Source organism: Prunus mume, linkage group LG4 (genome assembly GCF_029339155.1).
Source record: "Prunus mume cultivar Tortuosa linkage group LG4, ASM2933915v1, whole genome shotgun sequence".
In the NCBI taxonomy this organism is placed as follows: domain Eukaryota; kingdom Viridiplantae; phylum Streptophyta; class Magnoliopsida; order Rosales; family Rosaceae; genus Prunus; species Prunus mume.
This window is the reverse complement of record NC_142701.1, coordinates 20248869-20273457: the sequence shown is the minus strand read 5'-3', so window position 1 is coordinate 20273457 and position 24589 is coordinate 20248869. Positions and strand designations below refer to the sequence as shown.

The window sequence follows — 24589 nt, the reverse complement described above, 5'->3', positions numbered from 1 at the left end:
ATAAATATCTTGGTAATGTGCATACTATATTGTCGTCGATCTTCAAATTAATTGTTGGATATACATATATTTAGGTTTGCGAGATGGAGTTAAAAGTGGGAAATTTGAAGATGCAAAGAAGGTTTCGTCCCCTTCCCCGTCGTCGGAAGTCTATCATCTAGAATGTGAATCTAGTAGCCAGTGCTATGGTTGCAATCCTCCTAGCTGCAATAATTGTATAGATGGAACTTGTGCTTGTTACTGCTGAAAAGATATCAAGAATAAGCTTGTAACTTGCTCAAATTCAAGAACACTTCAGCTCTCTGCTTGTAGTACTAATAAAGAAGATCAATTTTGATCTGAGTAATAATATTCTATTATATTTAGTGCATTATCATGGAAGTATTAATTTCTGAATATGAATCGTTTTTCTTTTCGTTGTGTTTTCTTCAATCATTGGAAGAGTGAAGATTTATCGTTTCATACATTACTTCATTTGTCAAATCATACAAAGCAATTTAGATAATTTGATTCAGTCTAGCTAGTGTGACCAATACTTATTAATGTAAAAATATATGATTTCATGGACAAACATGCGTTAACGGTACAACTCTACGATACCAAAATGTAACTGAAATTAATCCAATTTAAAATAGAGTTAATTACATTTTTGGTTCTATATTTGCATATTTCTTTTGATGATTGACATTCCCTTATATCATTGGACCAAACAAAACAAGTGTTGGAGTGTTTCGATCTGATTCAGTGGGATATCCTCATCTCATCCCTTCTATAATGTGCATGAAATACTCTCAACAAAAACATGGACATTGATTAATCATTAACTACGCTTTAGGTTTTCTTAGATAGCAGAGCACAACTAGCTGAAGAAAATTTTAATTTAGATGACTTAAACAAATTCTAACAGATGTTTTGGAGCAATCAGGGCAGCTAAAATGACCTCTAGATTTACAGTTAGTGCAAGAAATGGATCTTACTTTCGAATCACCACCTCCAACTGATTTATAGAGGTCATGAATTTGATTTAAACACCTTCTTTGATTAATCCAACTCCTTTGCATCATGAGCATGCTATCATCCTCAGATTACTACACCCCTTGCACATTCCCAAAGTACTGAATATTCAAAAGATTCATATGCAGCAACACATAAATCAGAATTCACAAATACATCTGAATATATTGATATATTCCAAGATAGACAAATCCCCATTATCATTTAAGCCAATGAACTTCCCCCAAGCAAGTATGCATGCAACAAGTATAGAACCACAAAATAGACAAATCCCCCAAGCAAGTAGTCTACATTATTCGCAAAATCTGAAGAAGCAAGTAGAAACTGAAACTGGATGACACATTTTACCCATTATCATTGTTGTAGTCAATTTGTCTACAAGTGCTCCAACATCCAAGGTTGCCTTTACAATTAAAATTGATTTCTACCCTTTACAACATAGTGACCCACACCACATGGAAACTTTTCATTGTATGGATATTTACGCAAGCAATTCTTTGAAACTAATTACAAGTTGATGAAGATAATGGAGCTGAAATGAACTCAAACATTACAAAGAGTCAAAGACAAGCCTTTTATGAACAATTTTGGAAATGGGGTAATTACCTGCGCTGAGAGACAGAGATGAAAGTGTCAACCTTTCTTTGGGGAAGCAATGGTGTAATCTTGTTGCTTTCTTGCCTCTGTTTTGGGTTTTATGAATTGAACCATTTTGGGGGAACTTAAATTTGTTGCCCCTGCATTCTAAGCTAATTTCATCCAACTGATGAAACGTAATCACTTACATTTTTGTTTTTTTGGGTAAGAAAGAACCCTTTACAAACCAAAGAAACTAAAAGAACCCTTAACAAACCAAAAAAACTAGGCAACAATAATCATACGATGTTTAGACAACCCCCAACAGTTCATCGGCCAACACCGAGCCAAGCCAACCAGGAGACGCATACACAGGTCCTGAATCCAGATTATGACTCCAAGTAGCAAAACTGTCAGTATTCTTCTCCCTATAAATATGATAAGTCTCATAGCTCTCAAACTTGTTTAGGATCTACAAGCAGCTGGAAACCAACGCAGCAAGAGGATGGAGGCAATGAAGTTTACGGTATCTATGAAAGAGAATAGCCGCGCGGCTATCAGTTTAAAGAAATTCTATTCATAGAGTAGAGCCGCTATACGTATATAGCTGCTATAATATTTTCACAATAACACACGCTAGCGCTCTTCTTTTTATTTTTATATTTCTAAATAGTAAAGCCATGCGGCTATACTCGAATTATTTTTAGGACATTTGGAAAAGCAAAAGGAGAGAAAAATTTTAAAAGAAGCAAAATGGACAAAAATGCCCTTATTTATTTTTAGATTTCTAAGGAATCCAATACATTTGCATGTCTTTGATTTGAAAGTTGAGTGGTTTTTTTGTCTTTTTGAAAAGCTTTGGCTTTTTCAAAAGTGAAAATTTTTTTATGTCTAAAACCTAAAAAACCTTTATTTTTATATGAAATACTGGGGTAATTTTTTAATTCTTTTTTATAAATAGTATAGCCGCTCGGCTATAATATTTTCACAAGGAGGGTAACTTTAAGGACCATTAGTGTCACAAAAAAATTAAGGACGAAAGGTATAATTTTGTAAACTTCAGGGACCATTTGAGATAAAAAAAAACATTTGCATAATTCCATCCTTAAAAATACTGAGCATTGTTTTTGTTTTCTTTGTATTCTTATTTTTCAATTTCTTATTTGTTAAGTAAATAAATGGGGAAAATATAATGTTGATAGTTTCTTTTTTTTTTTAGTGGGCAATGTATTATAAAGAGTTATATACAAAAACACCCTTTGAGGTTTCTTGTGTTTTCACAAAAACCCATCAAATCTCAAAAATTACATGAACATCCCTGAGGTTTCAGTTTGTTTTTACAAAACCACTTTTTGTTGATTGTTTGTCAAAAAATTGATAATTTCATTGGAAAAAAAAACACTTATGCAAATGGAAAAATTAACCTTAATGAAGTATATGCAATCTAATCCTAAAATTTCAACTTTGTCATTTGGAGAATTTTTTTGGGTATAAAATCATCGATCTTCGGATGAAAAATCAATGAAAAGAAGTTTTATAAAAATAATTTAAAACCTTAGAGAGTGTTCGTATAATTTCTAAAACCTATGTGAAAATACATAAAAACTCAAGGAGTGTTAGTGTAAATAACTCATATTATTAACCCACCAATTATGAGGCTGGCAATAGGTCGGGTTGTGTCGAGTTCGTGTCGTGTCGGGATATTAAACGTGTCAAGAATGCTCAACCCGAACCCAACTCATTTAATAAACGTGTCGTGTCGGGTTCGGGTCGTCTTTTATCGTGCGGGTTTTAGTCGTGTAACGGGTTGATAAATAATAACATGCATGTTACAAAAGTCACAACTGAAAAAATTTAAATAAAAAAACAGAGAGAGGAGAGAAAATATAAGGAAAAGAAAGAAAAAAAAGGATAGAGAGAGGAGAGAAGAGAGAAGGAAAACAAAAAAAAATAGAGAGAGGAGAGAAGAGTGAAGAGAGAAGGAAAACAAAACAAAATAGAAAGAGAGAGAGAGAGAGAAGGAAAGAAATAAAATAAAAAAGAGAGGAGAGAAAACTAAAGAGAAGGAAAAGAAAGAAAAATAATAAGAGAGGAGAGAAAACTAAAGAGAAGTAAAAAAAGAGAGGAGAAAAGAGAGAAGGAAAAGAAATTAAAAAAGAGAGAGGAGAAGATAGACGGAAAAGAAAGAAAAACAAAAGAAGAAAAAGAAATATTATAAATATCAAAAGATATAGTATATAATCACAAAGTTGTATTTAGCATGGTGGATAAGGTGTTGGAGAGTAATGAGGATGAGGGGTTTGAAACCTCCATATGTGTGTTTTGAAGTCTCTATTTCTCTATATTTTTCATCGGTTGACACGACCCGTTTAGTAAACGGGTTACACATGTATTTTAACGGGTTGGTGGGTTGACCCGAAAATTACCCAATTATTAATCGTGCGGGTTCGAGTCGTAATTTTTTCCGTGCAGGTTTCGAGTCGTATAACGGGTCGTGTATGAAATTGCCACCCTTCACAATAACACACTCAGCGTTAGGCAGTTAACTCTTTTTTCTCTAAATAGTATAGCCGCTCGGCTATACTTCGAATTATTTTTTTATAGGATTTTTTTAAAAATTTTGTTTAGGCTATACTCTTTAGTGTTTAAATAAAAATTGACTGACCATAAATAAAAATTAAAAATTTTGACCCAAAAAATATACATACAAAATTCAGGTTAAATGATAATAAAAATTTAATTTGACAAAGAAGAAGAGAATAAAAATTTAATCAATGATTAAATGTTGTTAATCTATGACCCTGCAAATCTACACTGTAACTATGTCCTCCTGACCGCTGGGCATGAGGCGCCGAAACACAGAAGAGTCAGCGAATTGACTTCACGCCATCTCCAAGCAATCGAAAATTCTCCCAAAAATTATTCCAAAACTCGGGAAAAGTAATTTCTTGCTGTTTCGCTTTCACGCGTTAACAGCTTCGACCAAACACCGTCTTGGTTAACGGATACCGTTTCCCAAAATTTGGGACATTTCAGCTTCCGAAAGATGAGTTCTTGACTCGCCCCCAAGATTCGGCTTTCTTTGTTGTGTTCAATTTCGACGACCCCATGGCTGCGACCAACTCCATTGGCAACACCGAAATCAATTGGGACAAGTATGTTTGTTTCGATTTTCACTTTTTGTTTGATTCATTGACAAATCCCATTGCTTGCTTTTTATCTGTTATCTTTTGGGTTATAACTGTTATTTTTTGTAGAGAAATAGGTGCTGTAGATTGATTGACTGTATTGCTGGGAAATGTTGAATTGATTATGGAATTAGAAAGGACATCTAAAACCTACCTACCTATTTATTGAATAATATGGATTTGATTCTCAATTAAGTGAATATTGTGCTCTGTTGAACTCATTAAGTTTGTATCCTTATTGATAAGACTAAATTTTTTGCTGTGAAATGTTGGATTGATTAAGGAATTAAAAAGGAAATCTAAAACCTACCCACAGATTGATTAATATGGATTTTGTTCTCAATTAAGTGAATATTCTGTGCTGTTGAACTCATAAGTTTGTATCCCTACTTATGCAGGCTTGATAAGACTAAATTTTATGTGGTTGGAGCTGGCTTGTTTACAGGGGTCACAGTGGCACTGTACCCGGTTTCTGTTGTGAAAACCAGGCTTCAAGTTGCTTCCAAAGATGCTCTAGAGAGGGATACATTTTCTGTGGTTAGAGGCATTTTGAAAGCAGATGGTATTCCTGGTTTGTACAGAGGTTTTGGCACAGTAATCACTGGTGCAATTCCTGCTAGGATTATATTTCTCACTGCTTTGGAGACCACCAAGGTGGCTGCTTTCAAGATGGTTGAGCCCTTCAAGTTATCTGAGCCTACAGAGGCAGCTTTGGCTAATGGACTAGCTGGGATGACCGCCTCACTTTTCTCTCAGGCTGTGTTTGTCCCTATTGATGTGGTAAATAACTTTACAGGCTCCATCACTTGTCTTGCTTGAGCATTTTTGTAGTTAGGGGTTTGAGATAACTAATTTTTGAGTAATGGGTTCTCTTTAGATTAGTCAAAGATTGATGGTGCAAGGGTATTCGGGCCATGCAAAGTACAGCGGGGGAATGGATGTTGCTCGTAAGGTTATAAAGTCAGATGGCATCCGGGGATTGTATAGAGGGTTTGGACTTTCTGTTATGACTTACTCTCCATCTAGCGCTGTATGGTGGGCTAGTTATGGTTCAAGCCAGCGCTTAATCTGGAGGTGAGACATGGTAATCTGTTATCTATTGACTCTAGTTCTGTTGATAGAGCTCTTTTATTCTAAGACTAGGCCAAGTAGGTGTCAGTAAATTTAGATCTTTTAAATGAGTGTCAGCAATATGTAATTGAGATTTTCTGTTGGACATTCTATTTTTTATCTTAAGCAGCAATCTTCATTTAATGTTTTAATGATATGAGTTTCTTTGCCCTGTGGCCATGACAAACACATTAAAACTTTGGAGGTGCATCAGTTTGATGGTTGATTTAGGTGGTTTCCAGTTGAATGCGTTAGTGGAACATGATAGTTATGTTGGAAAAAGTAGGAAGTACAACTTGTTGGAAGTAATCATCAGTTACTATGACTTTGTTAGTTGTTAGGCTTTATTCTTAGATAAACGATCCGGTTGTATAGGAAGTCTAAAGTTCATTAAGCCAATGAACTTCTATAATTACTGCTACCAAGGGCAATGGACTTCATTCCCTTTAGATAAAGAACTAAGGTGAAGGAGTTTAGTCGAATCATACCCTTTTGTCAAAATATCTCACTATTGCATTATTCTGGTTCATTAATCAGTTTCTTAGGCCATGGAAGTGGTTCTGATGAAGCTGTTCCTGGCGTGGGGAAAATAGTGTTGGTTCAAGCTGCTGGAGGAATTGTTGCAGGTGCAACAGCATCCTGCATAACAACCCCATTGGATACCATAAAGACTCGGTTACAGGTATTCATATAACCAATTAATGTATGTGGTTATTTTGCTAGCTTAGAGCTTGCTCATCTTCATTTGACCAAGTTATTACTAATATGTGTTTTTTTTTTTTGTTGTAATAATTATTCCTGCACTATAGGTGATGGGACACGAAAAGAGACCCACTGCAAGAGAAGTTGTTAAAGGCTTGATAAGAGATGATGGCTGGAAAGGTTTCTACAGAGGGCTAGGTCCAAGATTTTTCAGCATGTCAGCCTGGGGCACGTCAATGATATTGGCTTATGAATATCTGAGTATGGACTCTTACCTATTATGCTTCCTTATCATATATTTTGGGTCTTTTCATGATCTTTCTTTCACATCATGTTTTCCTTACCTAAGATTCAACTTTAGGCTCAAGTTTCTTTAAAAGTCATATGTAACACTCTGTGAAGGGAGAACACTTATGCAATCTATATATTCAGGAATGATGAATTCCTCCTATTTGGCTTCTTCTTCTTCATTTTTTCCCTTCTTGAAAAGTCCTGCTATGTGGTTTCTCATGATACTTGCAAAAACCGAAAATTTGAAAATTGATTTCTATTGTTGTTTCCTTGTGTTCTTTCAGAGCGCTTGTGTGCAAAAGATGAATAGAGGTAATTCTTCTTTCGGTCCACTTAGCATGGAATGATAGGAATTTTGTTCTGACGTGGGCTGGTATTGAGCATTTCTGATGAAGGCTTTAGACTGGTAAATTCAGAATTGGGATTATGGAAGTTTTGATCGGGCGATTGGTCCTGATATTATTTGATGCTTTACTTAATTTTGGAGAAGTCCTCAAATTCTTTTAGGAATTTCTCTACTAGATAGTAGTGATATCATTCTTCGGGTAATTGAATTTATTTGAGCTGTAGGAAGTGCCAATTTTTTCTTCTGTAGCAAGTGTATCTTCACCCCGAGCAAGGAATTTGAACTTATTAACACAGTTCTTTTTATAAAATTTGTTTTTTCGCTATATTGTCTCCTTTAGTTGTAATTCTCAATAATTTAGAACACCAAATTCATTCACCGGAAATGATTGTAATTGTAAATGTACTTTTTTATAGTTGAAATGTTTGATCCCTGAAATTATTGATGATTGTTACGTGTTAAACTAGTTATGGAGTAGATCAAAAGATATAATGAACTTAAAACTCAGGCTGGACCATGGTGTGGCAAAATAGTAGTTTCCGCTTCCCATGGTGAAATTGACACCAAAGCTTTCAACAAATCCCCACTTGGTTTGTTAAAAAACTTAGCAGAATCATCTGCAACGAGTGCAGTAGAATTATGTACTTCAGATTCATCATCATTGGCAAATTTACTCTAGATGAATGTGCATATTGAGCTTTTTATGAATTTTGTGAGAGAAAAAACCCAAAGGTACCAAAAGATATGCTATGTACACTTGACATGGATGTCAATATTGAGCTTTTTATGAATTTTGTGAAATTAAAAAAACACAGAGATAACAAAAGGATTATAGAACTTTATAAAGTAGTGAGGGTGAATTTACACCAATACATGGATGAAAATCACCTCAAGATACCATTTACATCTAGTGGCTTCAAATTCTTGGTCTTGGTTTTCTTATACTCTGACTGGTTTCTCCAATACAGCTGAGAAGAAGAGCTCATCTCCAAGCTTATCAGTCTTAGGTACAACCCTCCATAGTAATGGCTTGTAGCCTAACCTGTTAAACTCATCCAAATACAACTTCATGTCCTCCATATGACAGAAGAAGCGGTCTATCCAAAGAAGACCCTTTGGCCGAAGGACACGGTCCCAATCAAACAACACAAACTGAAGGAGTTCAATTCCTATCCAGCCATCCAAGAACGAAGTAGAGTGGATCATGTCAAGGGTGTTGTCAAAGAAAGGCAATCTTGAGCCAATTGATGTGTAAAGAGGAAGAAGGCCTCTTAAGGCAATGACCTCATTGAAAGGAGCCCCTAAGTTTAAGGTACTAGAAGCAATGGTAACATTCTTTTCCCTCATGATAGCAGCAAATGTTCCTGTTGTCGGGCTAAAATCTAGGCCGATTCTTATCTCCTCCGGCTTTAACCCTAGAAATTCATCAATGGTGAACTCTGCTGATTCAGACTTGTTTGTTGGAGTATCCCACCCTTTTTTTGAAAGGTTGAAGCAGTCTGAGCATTTGAAGAAGCCTCTTCGGTCCTTGGTTTCTTTGGAGACAAGGCAAGAGTAGTCTTTGCACTTGTAATTGTTCCATAAGATGTTAGCACCACTAGGTTGAGTCCAAAGGTAGGAGTTTATAGGAAATGGCTTGGTGTAGTGTGGAGGTGATTTTGTGAAGCATCTTCTTCTTGGTAATGGATCACATCCATGAACTATAAGCTTCTGAGCTATTTCCCAATCATCCGGGCATGTACTGTGAACCTTGTAACTCATAAACCGGTCTAAATTGGTGGCCATATTGGCACAAGCCAACCCAATTGATGGAGTTACTTCTTCTACCCCAAGAAAATTCTTCTTCCCAATTAGCCTGTTTTGTTTTGGTGAAGTGTAATTGTGAATCTCACCTGAACTGAAGACCTTCCCACCCATAAACTGTTCTTCAGCTTCCTCGGGATCACTGAAATCTTCATCGACATTGCTCATCTCAGCTTTAGCAGGGGGAGAATTCCTGTAGAGCCTTGATAAGCTGTCTGCAAGTTTGTCCAGAGAAATGGCAATGTGAAGCACCTGATCCGAAAATTTCGCAATTGCTTTTGAGTCTGAACTTTCATTATGCAGCTGCTCCAGTAAAACCCCCAGTTGGATCTGCAAACGAGAGATATCTCCGTGCAGGGAATGAGGCAAAACAATTTGGTCATGGGAGGTATTGGCAAAAGTAGCAAAAATGGATTGTGGATATGAAACATTGAAGCCAAAAATGAAAACTGTGAGGGGGCTGACAAGGAGAATAGCACATAACATTGCGGCAAGAAGGCATCTGACTGGCTTAGAGGAGCTTTCCTTCTGCATTTCTAAGATGGGTTATTTCTCTTCCTTAAACACTTCTTCTGGGGAAAACAACCATTTGAACTGTTCATTCAATCTTTCAAGCTGTTGACTGGAAGAGTGAAGTTGGATCTAATTCTCTTAATTTTCTAGTGCGTTTTCAATAATCCCTAGGTGCAAGTTACCATACTTTATAGTCAGTTATCTTTGAACCTAAGTCACCCCTCATAGCAAACCATCTTGATCTATGATAATATTATACTAAATTTTTTGCCAACTTTCACATAAGTTTTCCCCATGCAGAGCATTTTGTACACAACTCTGCACAAAATTTGAAGTTTTTTTTTAATATATTAAGTGAAATAAATTGAGATAATCTTTGGTTTTATTCACTAATAAACAGACTGAATAGGGGTAATGGCCAGATTAGGTGGAATTAGCATTTGATTTCTCAACTACAGAACTTGGAAGAACAAGAGCGCTTTATAACAGTTTCTCATATGGAACTCAATTAACACAAACTCAAACGACATTTGAGGGTTCCTGTGCATAAAGCACTTGTACAAAAACGAAGAATCAACGGCTATAAGAAAGAAAGAAAGAAGAAGAAAACAAGAAAGATGTTGATCGTTTAAACTCTTCAAGACCACCTTCATAGGGGTTGAAGATGGCTGACTTCCACTTCCAGAGTAACGGAAATATCTTTGTCCAAAATTGCGACTGAGAGTACAAAGAGATGCCTCAAAACTGCCCGAAACAAAGACAACAAATCAGTGTCCGTAACTTATCATCATCATTGTTTGTAAGTTGTAAATGTAAGAGTCCACACAGCAAAAGCTATTGAAATACTACCTCCATTAATTACAAACACGGTCCTCATCTTCTTCTTCTTCACCTTCTTCATCATCATCATTATCATCTCTGCTTGCCTCTGCATATTCTTCAAGTGATGCAGAGGGGAACAAATCCCAGCCTTGTCATCTTTGTCGGTTGTCGCTTTCGCTAAACCGGTAGCTTTGCCTGCGTTCATCTGTTGCAGTACAATTTGAGCTTACAAAGTATGTAACTTTATTCATATACAATACAAGAAGCTCAGAAAAACAAATGGGTTTCCATTAGAGAACATACCGCACGTATCAGAGTCCTCCTATCTCTTTCTCGAGCATTTTTTATGGCCTGCACGTTATAAGTTGATAAAACAAAACAAACGCATCAATCCCATTAGCCCATTTTGTAATGCAAACGCAATTAGAGAATTAAAAATGCAAAATAAAAACAAACCTCCTGAAGCTTTTTTTGCTCAGCTTCCACTTCCGAAGGGTCTTTTCCAACGATGCGTTCGACACGGCAACAGCACTTTGCACAAACACCTTGTTCCTTGGCGCAAGCAGAACAGAGTTTATGGTGAGACTGACGAACAGCGCGCTTGGTACAACGTTGGCACTTGGTTGGCTCCGTTAGGGTCTTGTACTTGCCGTAACGGCGTTTCCATTCGATCTGCTCCTTACAGCGAGGGCAAACCCCCGTTATCTCCGACAGCGGCCTGAACCGGCCTCCGACCTCCGTTTCGTTGATTTTGACGCCGAGGTTCGGCTTCCATGCGAATTTGTTTTGGTGCCTACCGTTCATCATAATTCCTTACACGTCTCAGAGCAAATACAGCTTACGATTTTGAAAATGCAAAGCAAAAGCAATCAACTGTGCTTTGGGAGTTGCAGAAATTCAATTCATTTGCCCAAACCAAAAGAAAGAGAAGAAACTCTAGGGTTTTAGCGAAGGCAGCGAAGACTAACCCGATTTAAAATTTGGGTTTCCTGACCCGAATTCGATTTGGATATGGGCTGTCCTGTAAATGATTTGGGGTTTTGGTTTTGGGTCAATTTAGCTCTTGGGCAAGTAGACATAAAGTAGCCCAACAAATTTTGGGTTGGATTTTGAAATTAAAGTCATGCTATTTTCACACGAGGTAATACCATCTTTGATCAAGAATAAAGGGCATCAACAGTAAAATTAAATGTTTGAAAATAATTAAAACATTGTGATGTAGAACCCAATTAGAGCATGGCATGTAGGATCTATGGCTGGGAGTACAAAGCTTGTATGCCGGCAATATCATCACTGTGCAAAGCTTGTCTTAGGAGACTTTCCTACTAGAGAAAGAATATAATTAACTACACAATATCAACTACTTCTGATTTGGAAAGTGAAGTGTGCATAGAGACTTCTGCAAACGACTGAATTCGTCAACTCCACTGCCCTGCTGGCAGCTGCTACTGTTCTTGATCGAGAATCTTTAATTTAGAAAACATATGCAGACAAAAGTTCGACATGCAAGTCTTGGAAGCAGCTGTCGAACTTGCATGGATCCATGCAAGTCTTGGACCACTTCTGCTCAAGAAATTCAATAATATCACAACTCAAAGTTGAAGACAAAGCTGATTTAATCATCAGAAAGATTGGGCCCTGTTGCATGGTTGAAATAGTCTTATGTTATACAGGGCAAGTGCTTAAAACATGAGAATTCCTTCAAAATCAGGAATTCAATTTCTAATTTTATGTGATTTTCACTTACTTTTTAATTCTTTGATGTGAAGTAAACGTAAGAATCTTCCATAGATAGAATTCAATTCCTCATAAAAATTTCAATTCCTGATTAGTAAACACACCATCAATCCAAAAGAGATCGCAAAGGTGTTTTTAGAAATAGTTTTTCAATTTAGAGAAAAAGAAAAAACTTTGGAAAATAGCAGAAGATGACAAACTTCTTTTGCATTTCCAAGCAATTTCTTCACTCACTTTTTTTTTCCCCAAAAAATATATGTATGTCGTTGATAAAATGAAATCTTCACTTACCCAGTTGACATGACAACCAAAGCCTTACATATGGGCGCAAAGTACAAGATCATTCACCGCGACGTGAAGAGCACGAACATCTTATTGGATGAGAAATGGGTGGCTAAGGTTTCGGATTTCGGGCTTTCGAAAATGGGCTCCACAACCATGTCCAAGACCCATATCAGCACAGTGGTGAAGGGTAGTTTCAGGTATTTGGACCCAGAATACTATTGTCATCAACAGCTGACGGAGAAGTCTTACGTGTACTCATTTGGAGTAGTGTTGTGTGAGGTATTGTGCGCGAGCCCAGCTTTGATATGTACAATGGAGAAGAAGCAAATGAGCTTGGCTGAGTGGACCAAAATCTGACATCGGAATGGGAAAATTGATCAGATCATTGATCCGAGCTTGAGGGGTAACATTGGAAATGCGTGTTTGAATAAGTATGTTGAGATCGCAGTGAGCTGCCTCCAAGATAATGGGATTGAACGGTCTTCGATGAACGACGTGGTGTGGGGCTTGAGTTTGCATTGCAGCTTCATCAACAGGGCGGATGAGGAGATTCGAATTTGAGCGAGGAGAAGAAGGGTAAAGATGAGGTGTCGTTAGTGAATGCTGCAAGTAATGCATGGTTTAGTTGTAGCTAGGAAGACTCGTCATTGGAGTTGAAGTTTAGTAAGGTGACCAAGAGTCTTAGTGATCACAATTCTTCAACCAACGAGTCCATAAAAGCAATGTCTGGGACAGTCTTCTATGAGATTAACGATCCCAATGGAAGATGATTGCCCAACAATTTTTAATGGAATTCATATATATGTATGATAGTATATATGCTACAATTTGCAATTCAATTTGTAACTTTGTTGTTTCTTAAATTCCATGAAATTAAACTTTCTTGCAATTGGTGTTTTTCTTTTTTAAAAAAATTTATACAAAATAGTAATGTATTCGTATGATAGTATTGTGACATTATATAAAGTGAGGATCGTTATTAACAAATAAAATAATCTAAGTTTGATAAGCGCAGTCTTGTCTTCTCAATCCTCCATTTTCTGTTGCCAACTAATAAAAACAGGGCATCAACATGACAAATGTTCGAATTGAAAGTGATCATCATTGAGAATGGTAGTTGCAACTTACAATTTCACATCAACACAAAATAAAACTAAGTTGGAAGGAAGAGCATTACGACCTAGAGGATGAAATGCATATGCTTCAAATTATTTGGTTATACATGGACAAAGACAATGCAGCATATAATTCCATTTCAAATTCGAATTAAATCAAACACCATCAAATCAAAGTCTTCTCTCTTGGTCTTTTATATATCTAAGACGAAGACTTTGCAAGTCATCTAGCCCTAGTCATCTGAGGCTGATAGAATCAGCTGGTCGCAGACTTTTCTACTAATCAAGACAACAGGAGGGTACAATTATTACAATTCCCAATTTGTTGTTATCTCAAGCTCCACCAGAGAAACTTCCCAACCTTCTCACATTTCCATCTCTAAGTCTTTCTACCTACGTCATCAATGACGAGATATGAAAAGGGTAGAGAGTGGGGATCACATATGTTCTAGTCAATTTGCACTCCACAACTTCCAACCATTGCAAATTGATTGTGGGGTTGGAATTTTGAACCAATTGGTAATGGGGGATAGTGACTCAACCCCTTATAAGCCTTTACAAAATTGTTTAACTTTCCGATATAAGGTAATTCTTATCCTCGCACGATGCTACATGTGTGGTGAATTGGAGTGGGGAAGGGAGGCTGCCACCAATGGGGCGGATGGCTGCTAGGGATTTAATTGCTTCTGGCAAATAGATCAATTTGAACAAAATCAGCATTTGTTATATAGTTGAATATGAATTGAACTTAATTTTTTTTGTCCCTTGAATAAATATATGATTAATTATATTTTGCAACGCACTAGTTTGGATTTCAAATTCTCAACCATTATGTGCAGTTTCGTAGACTAACTTATTCTTATCAACTCTAACTTGCGATTTTAGGTCAACAAAAATAAATGTTTGAAATGAGTGCATCAATTGGGGTTATTTCTAAGTATATATATGGGAATACTATCCTTGTGGATCCGTATGCACATGCTTTTCTGTTTCTTTGTCGTATACAAGGGCTTAATTGGTACTTTGCAAAATGATTAATTTGGACAAGATCATGCCTCAAGACACGTTTTGGACTAGGCACGTTTTGGATGGGCGCGTGCTTGAAAATAAGACGTGTTACAGTCCCCAGTCTGTTCTCTTATTATCTTTTGCAAATTGTAATCCAAAGACTTGTTAATTGTTCCAAGTCCACGGCCAACCCAAAAAAGAAGTTTAAGTTGTTATCAAAGTCTCTATTGAATTGACTGATGTTGATCAAGATTCTTGAATTTAGAGTAGATGCAACCAAAAGCTTGACTTGGAAAAGTCTTTGATGATCATATGTGTATGTCCCCACTTTTGTAATAATTTTATTTGAGGGCACCTTTTAGGATCTCGCACAAATTTTTTTTCAACGATCTAAACTATCTATTTTTTACGTTTCATAGATCATCCTTGCAAAAAAATTAGACAAATCGAAACCGTTTCAACATCCAATCGTGTCTCTACAAAATCAATTAATACGATCTTCAAGAAAGTCTAAAATTTCAATAATTCAATTGATATCGGATTCAAGTGATTTTTTGTAAAGATGATCTTTGAATGAGTATCTACAAAATAGACGGTTTGAATGAATGAAATACAATATAGAATGAGCCCAACAAAAATTTCCCTCAAATAAATTTATTTGTCAACCAAAGTTATATATATCATGAACATGTATATAATAACCCAAGCATCAAACAAACACCTTGAGACAATTACCATGTTGTTTATCTCAAGCTCCGCCAGAGAAACTTCCCAACCTTTTCACCTTTCTATCTCTGAGTCTCTCTACCCACGTCATTGATGGCGAGATATGGAAAGGTCAGCAGCAGTGACACAAATTTTACATGCACAGGACTTACTATATCTTGACTGATACGGAGCCAGCCAGCCGCCTAATAATAATTCTTTTTTTTTTTTGGTCTGATAATAATAATTCTTTGATGGAATAGAACACACCTGACTTGAAACCACTAACACAACACACCTGACTTGAAACCAACCAGCTTGCTATAAAGCAGAGCAGCAGCCTTCCCACTTCATCCACCACCAACACAACACACCTGACTTGAAACCACCCTGTCTTTCTTACCATGCAGAAGAACGTCCCAATTCTTACTACTCAACTTTACCTTTCCTTGTTTCTCCACATTATCACCAGCCTACTCGTGGCGGCTAGAGATTCGCAACCTATCTACACTCCGGTGGATGATATCACCCTTCAATGTGGCTTTTCCGGCCACCAACTCAATCCGTACGACACCAGAACTTGGACTGGAGATATCAACTCAAAGTTTTTCCCCTTTGAAAACCAAGCAGCTGGCAGCCCCTCCATATCCAGACAAGCACCTTCTTCCTCCTCTGTAAGCCAAGTACCTTACAGCACCGCGAGGCTTTCTCGCTCTGAATTTACATACAGATTTCCAGTCACCACCGGCCAAAAGTTCATCCGCTTGTATTTCAACCCAGCTTCATATGGCCCTGACTTCGACCGATCCAATGCCCTCTTCTCAGTCAAAGCCGCTGGCTTCACCCTTCTCAAAGACTTCAACTCTTCAGTCACTGCCGATGCTTCTGAGTCTGATGCAATATACAGAGAATTTTGTCTCAACGTTGAGTCAGAACAGAGCTTGAACATCACTTTCATGCCAAGCAGAGCAACTGCAGATGCGTATGCGTTTATCAATGGAATTGAAATTGTGTCCATGCCCAACAATCTTTACTACACCTCTGCTCAAAATTCAGTTGGAGTTAATTATATAGGCAGCGAAAACACATTTCGGATCGATAACGGCACTGCGCTGGAAATGGTGTACCGATTCAACATCGGTGGAAGATCACTGGTTTTCAATCAGGACACTGGTATGTACCGAAACTGGGATGGCGAGCAAGAAGAGCACAAGTACTTAGACGATTTAAGCTCTAAGTTTAGTGTTTTACCACAAAACAGTAGTATCGAACTCAGCTTTACTGAAATAGCAGAGTACTCTGCTCCAGAAGAACTTTACCATACTGGCCGGTCAATGGGCATGAACAAGACCATAAACAAGAGCTATAATCTCACTTGGAATTTCCCAGTTGACCCCAAGTTTTATTACCTGGTTAGGCTTCATTTCTGCGAGTTTGAACCTGACATTGCCAATCCCGGAGACCGAAAATTTCTAATCTACATAGCCAACGATCTCGCTGAAGGAGGAGCAGATATCATCAAGTGGAGTGGTGGAAATGGGAGACCAGTGTACCGTGACTACTTTGTGTTCATGACATGCCCTGCAGCTTCAGAATGCCAGAAGAAAGTAAATCTCTCCATTGCACTGCAAGCAAAGCCTTACGATTTTATGACGAATTTCCCCGATGCAATATTGAATGGGCTCGAAATATTCAAATTAAATGACACAAGTAGCAATCTTGCCGGACAGAACCCAAGCCCACCTCCTCTGTCGACCCCAAAAAAGGCGTTGCCGCCAAGCCCAGAGACAACCAACACCGAGTCAACGCGGACTCCTATGCTTGCCATTATCGCCGGTGTAGTTTCCACCGTCACAATTGTAATGTTTCTTGGGTTAATCTTGGTTTTCAGGCGAGAACAGAAACTCAAAGACTCCCGGCGCTCCAGCAACGGAACAACTAACTCATCTTTACCGTCTGCTTTGTGTCACTACTTTTCCTTGGCGCAGATCAAAGCCGCCACCCGAAACTTCAGCGATATTTGTATTATTGGGCGCGGCGGGTTTGGCAATGTGTATAAAGGGTACATCGATGGTAGGGCTACTCCCGTTGCAATCAAACGGCTGAAACCCGGGTCCTCGCAAGGGGCCCACGAGTTCAAGACAGAGATCGAGATGCTCTCCCAATTACGCCACCGTCATTTGGTGTCGTTGATTGGATATTGTGTGGATGAAAGTGAGATGATCTTAGTGTATGATTTCATGGACCGTGGGACCCTTAGTGACCATCTCTACCACAAAGATAACCCATCTCTTCTCTGGGAGCAACGGCTTGAGATCTGTATCGGGGCGGCGCGTGGACTGCATTACCTTCACACGGGAGCAATGTGCACAATCATTCACCGTGACGTGAAGAGCACCAACATCTTGTTGGACGAGAAATGGATCGCTAAGGTTTCTGATTTTGGGTTGTCAAAAATGGGCGCCACCACCATGTCTAACGCCTACATAAGCACTGTGGTGAAGGGTAGTTTTGGCTATCTAGACCCGGAATACTATCGTCGTCAGCAGCTGAGTGTGAAGTCTGACGTGTACTCCTTCGGTGTAGTATTGTGTGAGGTATTGTGTGGAAGGCCAGCGGTTGTGCGTATGGTAGAGAGGAGGCAGATGAGCCTGGCTGAATGGGCCAAGACTTGTCATCGCAATGGGACACTTAATGAAATCATTGACCCTTGCTTGAAGGGCAAGGTTGCGGGCCTTTGCTTTAATAAATTCGTGAAGATTGCGATGAGTTGCATGCATGATAATGGGATTGAACGACCGTCGATGGCTGACGTTGTGAGAGAGCTTGAATTTGCTTTGAAGTTTCAACAGAGTGCAGACGACAATATGGACTTCAATATTGTTGAAAACAATATTTGTGAAGATGAGGTTGCCTTCATCAAAGACAAGGAAGGGTCTGGTAAAAGTGAGCAAAGTTGTGCGACCGACCAATCCATTAAATGGATTTCTGAGACAATCTTCTCTGAGATCAACAATCCAGATGGGAGATGATCTCGATGAGCAACAACATTTTTAATGAAATTTGAAGAATCTAGCCACAATTAATGGGAGATGATTAATGATCAACATCATTTTTAATGAAATGAGAACAATCTGGCTACAATGAGAGCCTCCCTTAAAACATAAATATGAAAGTGCTTTATCTCTTTTTTTTTTTTTTTTTTTTATACAGGCAATATTCTACTTTAATCTAATCTAAACTACAAGTAGTGGCGGAGTCAAACCCCTTCTCAACTCTCTATTCTCTCTCTCTCTCTCTCTCTCTCTCTCTCTCTCTCTCTTGTTCTTCCCAGCCATTTCACTCTCCTTTTCTTTCCATCTTTCTTTGTGTAAATAATTTAATTGTGTGTATGATACAACAATTAGAACTTGATGTGTAAAATCTGTCATCTAAAAGCTTATTTCTTGATTTTTACTTTAGGGGATATTGAGAGGTCAAAAAATGATGCACGAGAAGTTCTACGAGAACTTGCAATGCTTATGCTCTCATTCCCTTTATTTTTATATTTTGCAACAGGGCCCTCTAACATCAATTCTTGGCTCTGAAATTTGAACTCGGGTGTAGAGTGGAGAGTATATGCTCTAGCTAACTTGGGTAGGCCCACATTTGCAGTGCGTTCTCTCTTTAGCAAATGCTTTTGCACTCCACAACTTTGAACTATTGAAAATTGGTTGTGGAATTTTGAACTAGTTGGTAATGGGAGCTAGTGACACAACCCACTATAATCCTTCACAAAATTGTTCACCTTTTCGATATAAGGTAATTCTTCATATCCTCACATGATGCTTCATGTGTGGTGAATTGGAGGAGGCTGCCCTAAAAATGATTTGGGGTTTTGGTTTTGGGTTGATTTGAGGCCATATGGACTAATTTCATGAGGTCAATTTGGCCCAAGGGCACGTAGACATAAAGTAGCCCAACAAATTTTGGGTTGGATTTTGAAATTAAAGTCAATGCTATTTTCACATGAGGCAATACCATCTTTGATTAGTCTATGATCAAGAACTGCATGCATAAAGGCATCAACAGTAAATTAAAAACATTGTGATGTAGAACCCAATTAGAGCGTGGCATGTAGGATCTATGATTGGGAGTACAAAGCTTGTATGCCGGCAATATCATCACTGTGCAAAGCCCTCTTAGTCTTTCCAGCATAAACGTAGGCATACGTAATGGCATTTTTAACCGTACTGTGTTGATTAGGCATCCACGTGTAGCCTTCCATTTGTGGGCCCAAAAGCATGGGCCGAAACCTTACCCGGCCCATCAAACGGGCTCCCGTCTCCATGATCACACCGTTGAAAACTGATCCTAATTAAGGTCAGCAGGTGGACCCCAGCCCCACCTCCTGAAATGTAAATATGGATACCTTGACCCACAATCCAAATGCATGGTTACGAGCCAGCGTCAAAGCCAACGGCCCAGATTTGGTTTGGGCTCCAGGCTCAAATTTGTAGGTGAGATGTTGCTTTGTGGGTGGCCATTTCAGATTTCCAGCAAAGGCAGCATAGTGTTTATTTGGAATATTTTTAGGAGTTTCACTAAAACACCCAAAATGGGAGCTGAAATTATAAAAAAACCTAACACCCCAAACACTTTATAAACACACCCAAAACCCATTATTACACACACTCAAAACCCATTTATAAACACACCCAAAAAATATACAATTGTTGACTTTGGGGTTGATTTTGAGTGTGTTTCTATGTTTAAATAGTGTTTGGGTTTTTTTATAAATACATGTCTAGAATTGGGTTTATTTATAAATTTGTATATTTTTAGGTCAGATTCTAAAAGCTCATCATATCCAACGGTTATATTTAAGTCTTCCAAACCGTCGTCGTTTAGATATCCAAAGCCCCTGAGTTAGCTTCTGAGCCTGAGTTATCCAAAGGCCCCATTGCCTGTCCCTCTCCACCCCTTTGAATTGACTGAACTATAAAAGCATGAATTGCTAGAAGGGAAAATAAAACTCTCACATCACAGGATTGAAAAGAAAGTTTGTCGCCATCTCTGCCTAGTTGGCCCTCTGAAAATTCAACACTCAAAAAAAGAATATTTCCCTGCTCCTGTCGTTTAATTATTGATACTACTGTCTTAGGAGAGTACATGCATGCATGTATTGTACATCCCATTATTAATTGGAAAAAAAAAAGTTATTGTGCATGAATAATATAAAATAAAATTTGTTATTGTTCATGATGTTAAAATTTCAGAGGAATGGACTCTTAGTCCACTATTAGTAAAATCAATATTGTCTTCAACTTAATCACTGCTTAGCACGTGTGGGGTTTTATGCAAAAGGCTTCGATGTTATTTGTTGAGGCCTAAAAATCGAGGTTGGGTCAAATAAATTCTTGGCCCAACATAATGTCTTATTAAGAAAAAGACTCGGTTCGGAGCATGCAAAATTCCTCATTCATGCTTGCACAAGCCACGACCACATGCCATGCCAAATAAATATGTGATCTCTCATGCTAAGAGTTGAAATAAGCACTAACTCTATGAGCTCATGCTAATTACCTCGTCAAGCATCATGCCTCTATTCAAGGACGATAAAATTAAAACACACCGATTGACATGCCATACTAAGCGGAAATTATTATTTCACATCCAACCACGCTACAGCTTAAGTAGGCCCAAGCCACAAATGCCCTGGCTTACTTGAGTGGGTTGTGGTATGGATAATTAACTTTCATAAGTTGATGAGCCAAGAAATAAGTTTTCCAAAACTCAAGCCCATTTTTTGAGCTCAAACACATGGGCTAGCATGAGAGAGAGAACATGACCCAATGCCTTAGAGAATACATTAGTTTGCTTAGGAAACCCTATGTTAGTTAGAGCATCCAAATACTTTGTTAAATGCAACAGTAAGTTGCTTCCAAGCTTGATCAAACATATAAGTAACAAGCTAAAGACCCAACACTGTACATACAAGCCCAGCCCAAAGCCTTATGAAAAGCTGTCATCGTGCTCCACCTTTGATGAGATTCCAAACCAGTCAAACAAAGAGCCATGGCAGGAACCAACAGAAATCCATGAGTGTAGGAAGAATACCCATCTTCTTTTCCCTTACCAGCTTCACTTGGAAAACCAAGGAGGAAAGCAAGCGGCGCCTCACCCTCATGAGGAGGTCCAGCTACGTCAAACCCTTGGAACCACAAAGGGTTCCTTACCCATGCTCCTTGGATGGGAGAATTTCACTAAGGAAGATAAAGTGGAGAGGAGTGATGAGTCGATTTTATATTATATATTTAACCCTATTCTTAGTATATTTTGGTTAATATTTTGGAAGAATTTTGATACTTTGAATTATATTTCTAATATAGGTCTTCCAACTTCCTCTGGAGCAAAACATAATCAAATGGACGAATTTTGGAGTAATTCCAGTTGGAGGACGTTCGTGAGTCACTTAGCTTGATCGTGTCAGAATTTCAGACTTTTCCACCAAGCGATGATTTCCTGGCGAATAAATAAAGGAGCTGCGCTTATGCTTAATAGTGACGTTCTGGGCTTTATTGCGATTTTAGAGCCCAAGATGACCTCGGATGGGTTCGTGGCCTTCTGGAGAAGTGTTCGGAATATTTTTATCTTTAAAACGAGCTATCTTGGGCCAGATTTGGAGGAGATTTGAGACCAAAACGTGGCTGGGCAGATTTGGGCAGATTCTCCTAATCCAATTTGGACTTTATTTCCTAGTATTATTTTATTTTAACTTAATTTCCTTGTGGGGATTGGGTAGCTAGGTTTTAGGAGGTATTTAAGCTTCTTTTCACTGCAATTTTGGGTCTCCTTTTAGAACTTCTTTTTGGCTTTTGAAGCAATTGCTAGGGTTTTGGATTTTCGCTACTTTCAGGTGTTTTCATTCTTACTCATTCTAATGATATTTTCTTGGATTTCAATTATGATTATGTGTAACTAATTCCCTTTGCTAGGGCGAGGCCGTAAGCCTTAGCATGAATATGTAGTTTTATTAATTTGCTTATGAATGGATGCATGTTTGCTTTGAATTATTAATCACTGTGTTTAAAACTATCTATCTATTTTAATGACTGATCACCATTAGGATATGTAGACAAGTAATTTGATGCAATTTCTGTTGGAACATCACCCTGAAATTGAGGAGGGCTTCTTGTGATTAGTAATTGTAAGTTCACTTAAGGCGAACATCACGCTCTTAAGGGTTGCATGGTTTTTCAAAGGGTTTTCACAAAACTTAATGAGTCTTGCATGTTTAGATTTGATCCGAACATCACAGACGGATTGCATGTTAGATATACGTTTTCGCTTGAACATCACAAGGAAAATATGCATTAGGAAAACCTAACCTTCAAAGCATATATGTGGAAATTCATAAGTAATTGATAGAATTGCATAGGATTGCGATGGTGTTGGCTAAACCCTAGTTTTCTCTAAATTCTTAGTCTTTAAAAAGAAATCGTTTTTCTTCTTTGCTATTATTATTTCCCAACTTTCAGATTTCTTTTACTGTTAGTTAATCTTTTCAAATTCATGAACTTCAAATCTTTGATAAAATCTATTTTAGTTATTAATTAAGAGTTAGTTTAATTACAGATTAGTCAAACAATCTTTGGGGACAACGACCTTGCATGAGCATTTATACTACAATTACCTTGTGATAAAGTGGAGAGGAGCAATGAAAAGGGGAAGGAAAAGTTAGACGAAATTAGGATTCTTCAAGCCTATAAAAGAGAGCCTCAGCTACCCAGAAAATCATCCACAGCCTAACCCATCTAGAGCTTGACCAAGCTTTGTCAAGCAACTGGAAACTCACTCAATCCACAACTAGAGAGCAAGCTTCCTCTCATACTTGCAAAAACCAGCAATTTCGTGCACTGTTCATCTTCCTCCATTTTCTTATTCTGACAAGCTGCCAAAAGAACATAGTTCTTCCATTTTCTCTTCCTAGCCACATATGCTTGAAAACCTCTTCTTCCTCACTTTAAACACTCCCTTTTCTCCCTAGGAAGCCATATTTCCTTTTTGGTGCTCAACTCATGCTAATTTTGCTCCCATGCCACAAGCCCCTCATGCTAAGCCATTAATCGATTTATCATGCTTATTTGATGTTAGTGAGATGAACCTAAGAGTGTTTTTCTAAAGTCTCATCAGATTTTATGAAAACCCTAAACCCGACTGTAATGGAGCAATATCTAGGCTCGAAGCAAGGACCCACAGCTTCACAAGTCCTCCAGAGAAATCCTAGAGTTAAGTCACTCTTCGACCAACTTGGTTTCGGGCCTCAAGCGAAGGAAGTAGCTGTTGTAGCCCTCATGAATATTTCTGCAGGAACCAACCCCCATTGCTTCACTGCTCAACCTCAAAGGTCATTCTTGGAAAATGACAATACAACATAACATTTAACTTTACAAAATTTTATTACACTTGCCATTCATGAACCAGATAGCTTGCTTTTAATTCGTATTTTTACAAATAAAAAACACTTAATCATAATTTATATAAAAATGTCATGCATTTAGTAAGTTCTAGTTCGAAATCGATGAACATAAATTTTATCAAAACAATGCGATTTTGTTTTTGTTCTTTTATTAACGGAACAGGACGCATTCAAACTTCTCGGCACGTAAAAAACAAGTTCCACTAAACCAGTAGCTAGTTGATGAATGTGATTTTGATTAAAACGACGCTTACCAACTCATAGCTGGAGACCATTTAACGGGTTGTTTGCTAGTGGTGAATGAGACTTTTCTACTGAAGAAAGAATATATAATTAACTACACAATCTCCACTACTTGTCGTTTGGAAAGTGAAGTATGCATGGAGACTTCTGCAAACGACTGAATTCGTCAAGTCCGCTGCCCTGCTGGCAGCTGCTACTGTTTTTGATCGAGAATCTTTAATTTAGAAAACGTATGCAGACAAAAGTTTGGCATGCAAGTCTTGGATCCATGCCTCCACTTCTGCTCAAGAAATTCAATAATATCACAACTCAAAGTTGAAGACAAAGCTGATTTAATCATCAGAAATTTTGGGCCCTGTTGCATGGTTGAATCAGTCTCATGTTACACAGGACAAGTGCTTAAAAACATGAGAATTCCTCCAAAATCAGTGAATTTCATTTACTTTTTAATTCATTGATGTGAAATAAACGCAAGAATCTTCAATAACTGGAATTCAATTCATGATGAGAATTTCAATTCCTAATTAGTAAATATACCATCAATTCAAAAGAAATTGCAAGAGTGTTTTCAGAAATAGTTTTTCAATTCAGAGAAAAAGAAAAATCTTTGTAAAATAGCAGAAGATGACAAACTGCTTTTGCATTTCCAAGAAATTTCTTCACTCACTTT

The 24589-nt window shown here is 37.8% G+C and overlaps 4 protein-coding genes across 5 annotated transcripts; 2 read left to right on the top strand and 2 right to left on the bottom strand.

Moving 5' to 3' along the window:
• Nucleotides 1-4384: 4384 nt before the first annotated feature.
• LOC103330136 (Mitochondrial substrate carrier family protein) lies at nucleotides 4385-7552 on the top strand. The gene is made up of 6 exons (XM_008232693.3): nucleotides 4385-4745; nucleotides 5177-5558; nucleotides 5656-5852; nucleotides 6426-6570; nucleotides 6698-6851; nucleotides 7166-7552. Exons 1-6 carry the CDS (start codon nucleotides 4699-4701, stop codon nucleotides 7189-7191), a joined length of 951 nt encoding a protein of 316 aa, XP_008230915.1. The 5' UTR covers nucleotides 4385-4698; the 3' UTR covers nucleotides 7192-7552.
• Nucleotides 7553-8147: 595 nt separating this feature from the next.
• On the bottom strand, nucleotides 8148-9703 carry LOC103330263 (putative methyltransferase At1g29790). Its single transcript, XM_008232802.2, has one exon. The coding sequence runs from the start codon at nucleotides 9562-9564 to the stop codon at nucleotides 8167-8169; it is 1398 nt and encodes a 465-aa protein (XP_008231024.2). The 5' UTR covers nucleotides 9565-9703; the 3' UTR covers nucleotides 8148-8166.
• Nucleotides 9704-10395: 692 nt separating this feature from the next.
• Nucleotides 10396-11861, bottom strand: LOC103330135 (small acidic-like protein). Its single transcript, XM_089050716.1, is given in 4 exon segments — nucleotides 10396-10510; nucleotides 10513-10570; nucleotides 10669-10716; nucleotides 10822-11861. Coding segments are annotated over 4 exon segments (570 nt in total). The 5' UTR covers nucleotides 11173-11861; the 3' UTR covers nucleotides 10396-10397.
• Nucleotides 11862-15192: 3331 nt separating this feature from the next.
• LOC103330262 (receptor-like protein kinase FERONIA) lies at nucleotides 15193-18490 on the top strand. 2 transcript variants are annotated; one of them, XM_089051397.1, is made up of 2 exons: nucleotides 15193-15252; nucleotides 15632-18490. In XM_089051397.1, the coding sequence occupies exons 1-2, from the start codon at nucleotides 15193-15195 to the stop codon at nucleotides 18245-18247; spliced, it is 2676 nt and encodes an 891-aa protein (XP_088907523.1). In that variant the 3' UTR covers nucleotides 18248-18490. The 2 variants fall into 2 exon arrangements, with proteins under 2 accessions (XP_088907523.1, XP_088907522.1); XM_089051396.1 differs by lacking the exon at nucleotides 15193-15252 and having other exon boundaries at nucleotides 15479-18490.
• The last annotated feature ends 6099 nt before the right edge of the window (nucleotides 18491-24589 follow it).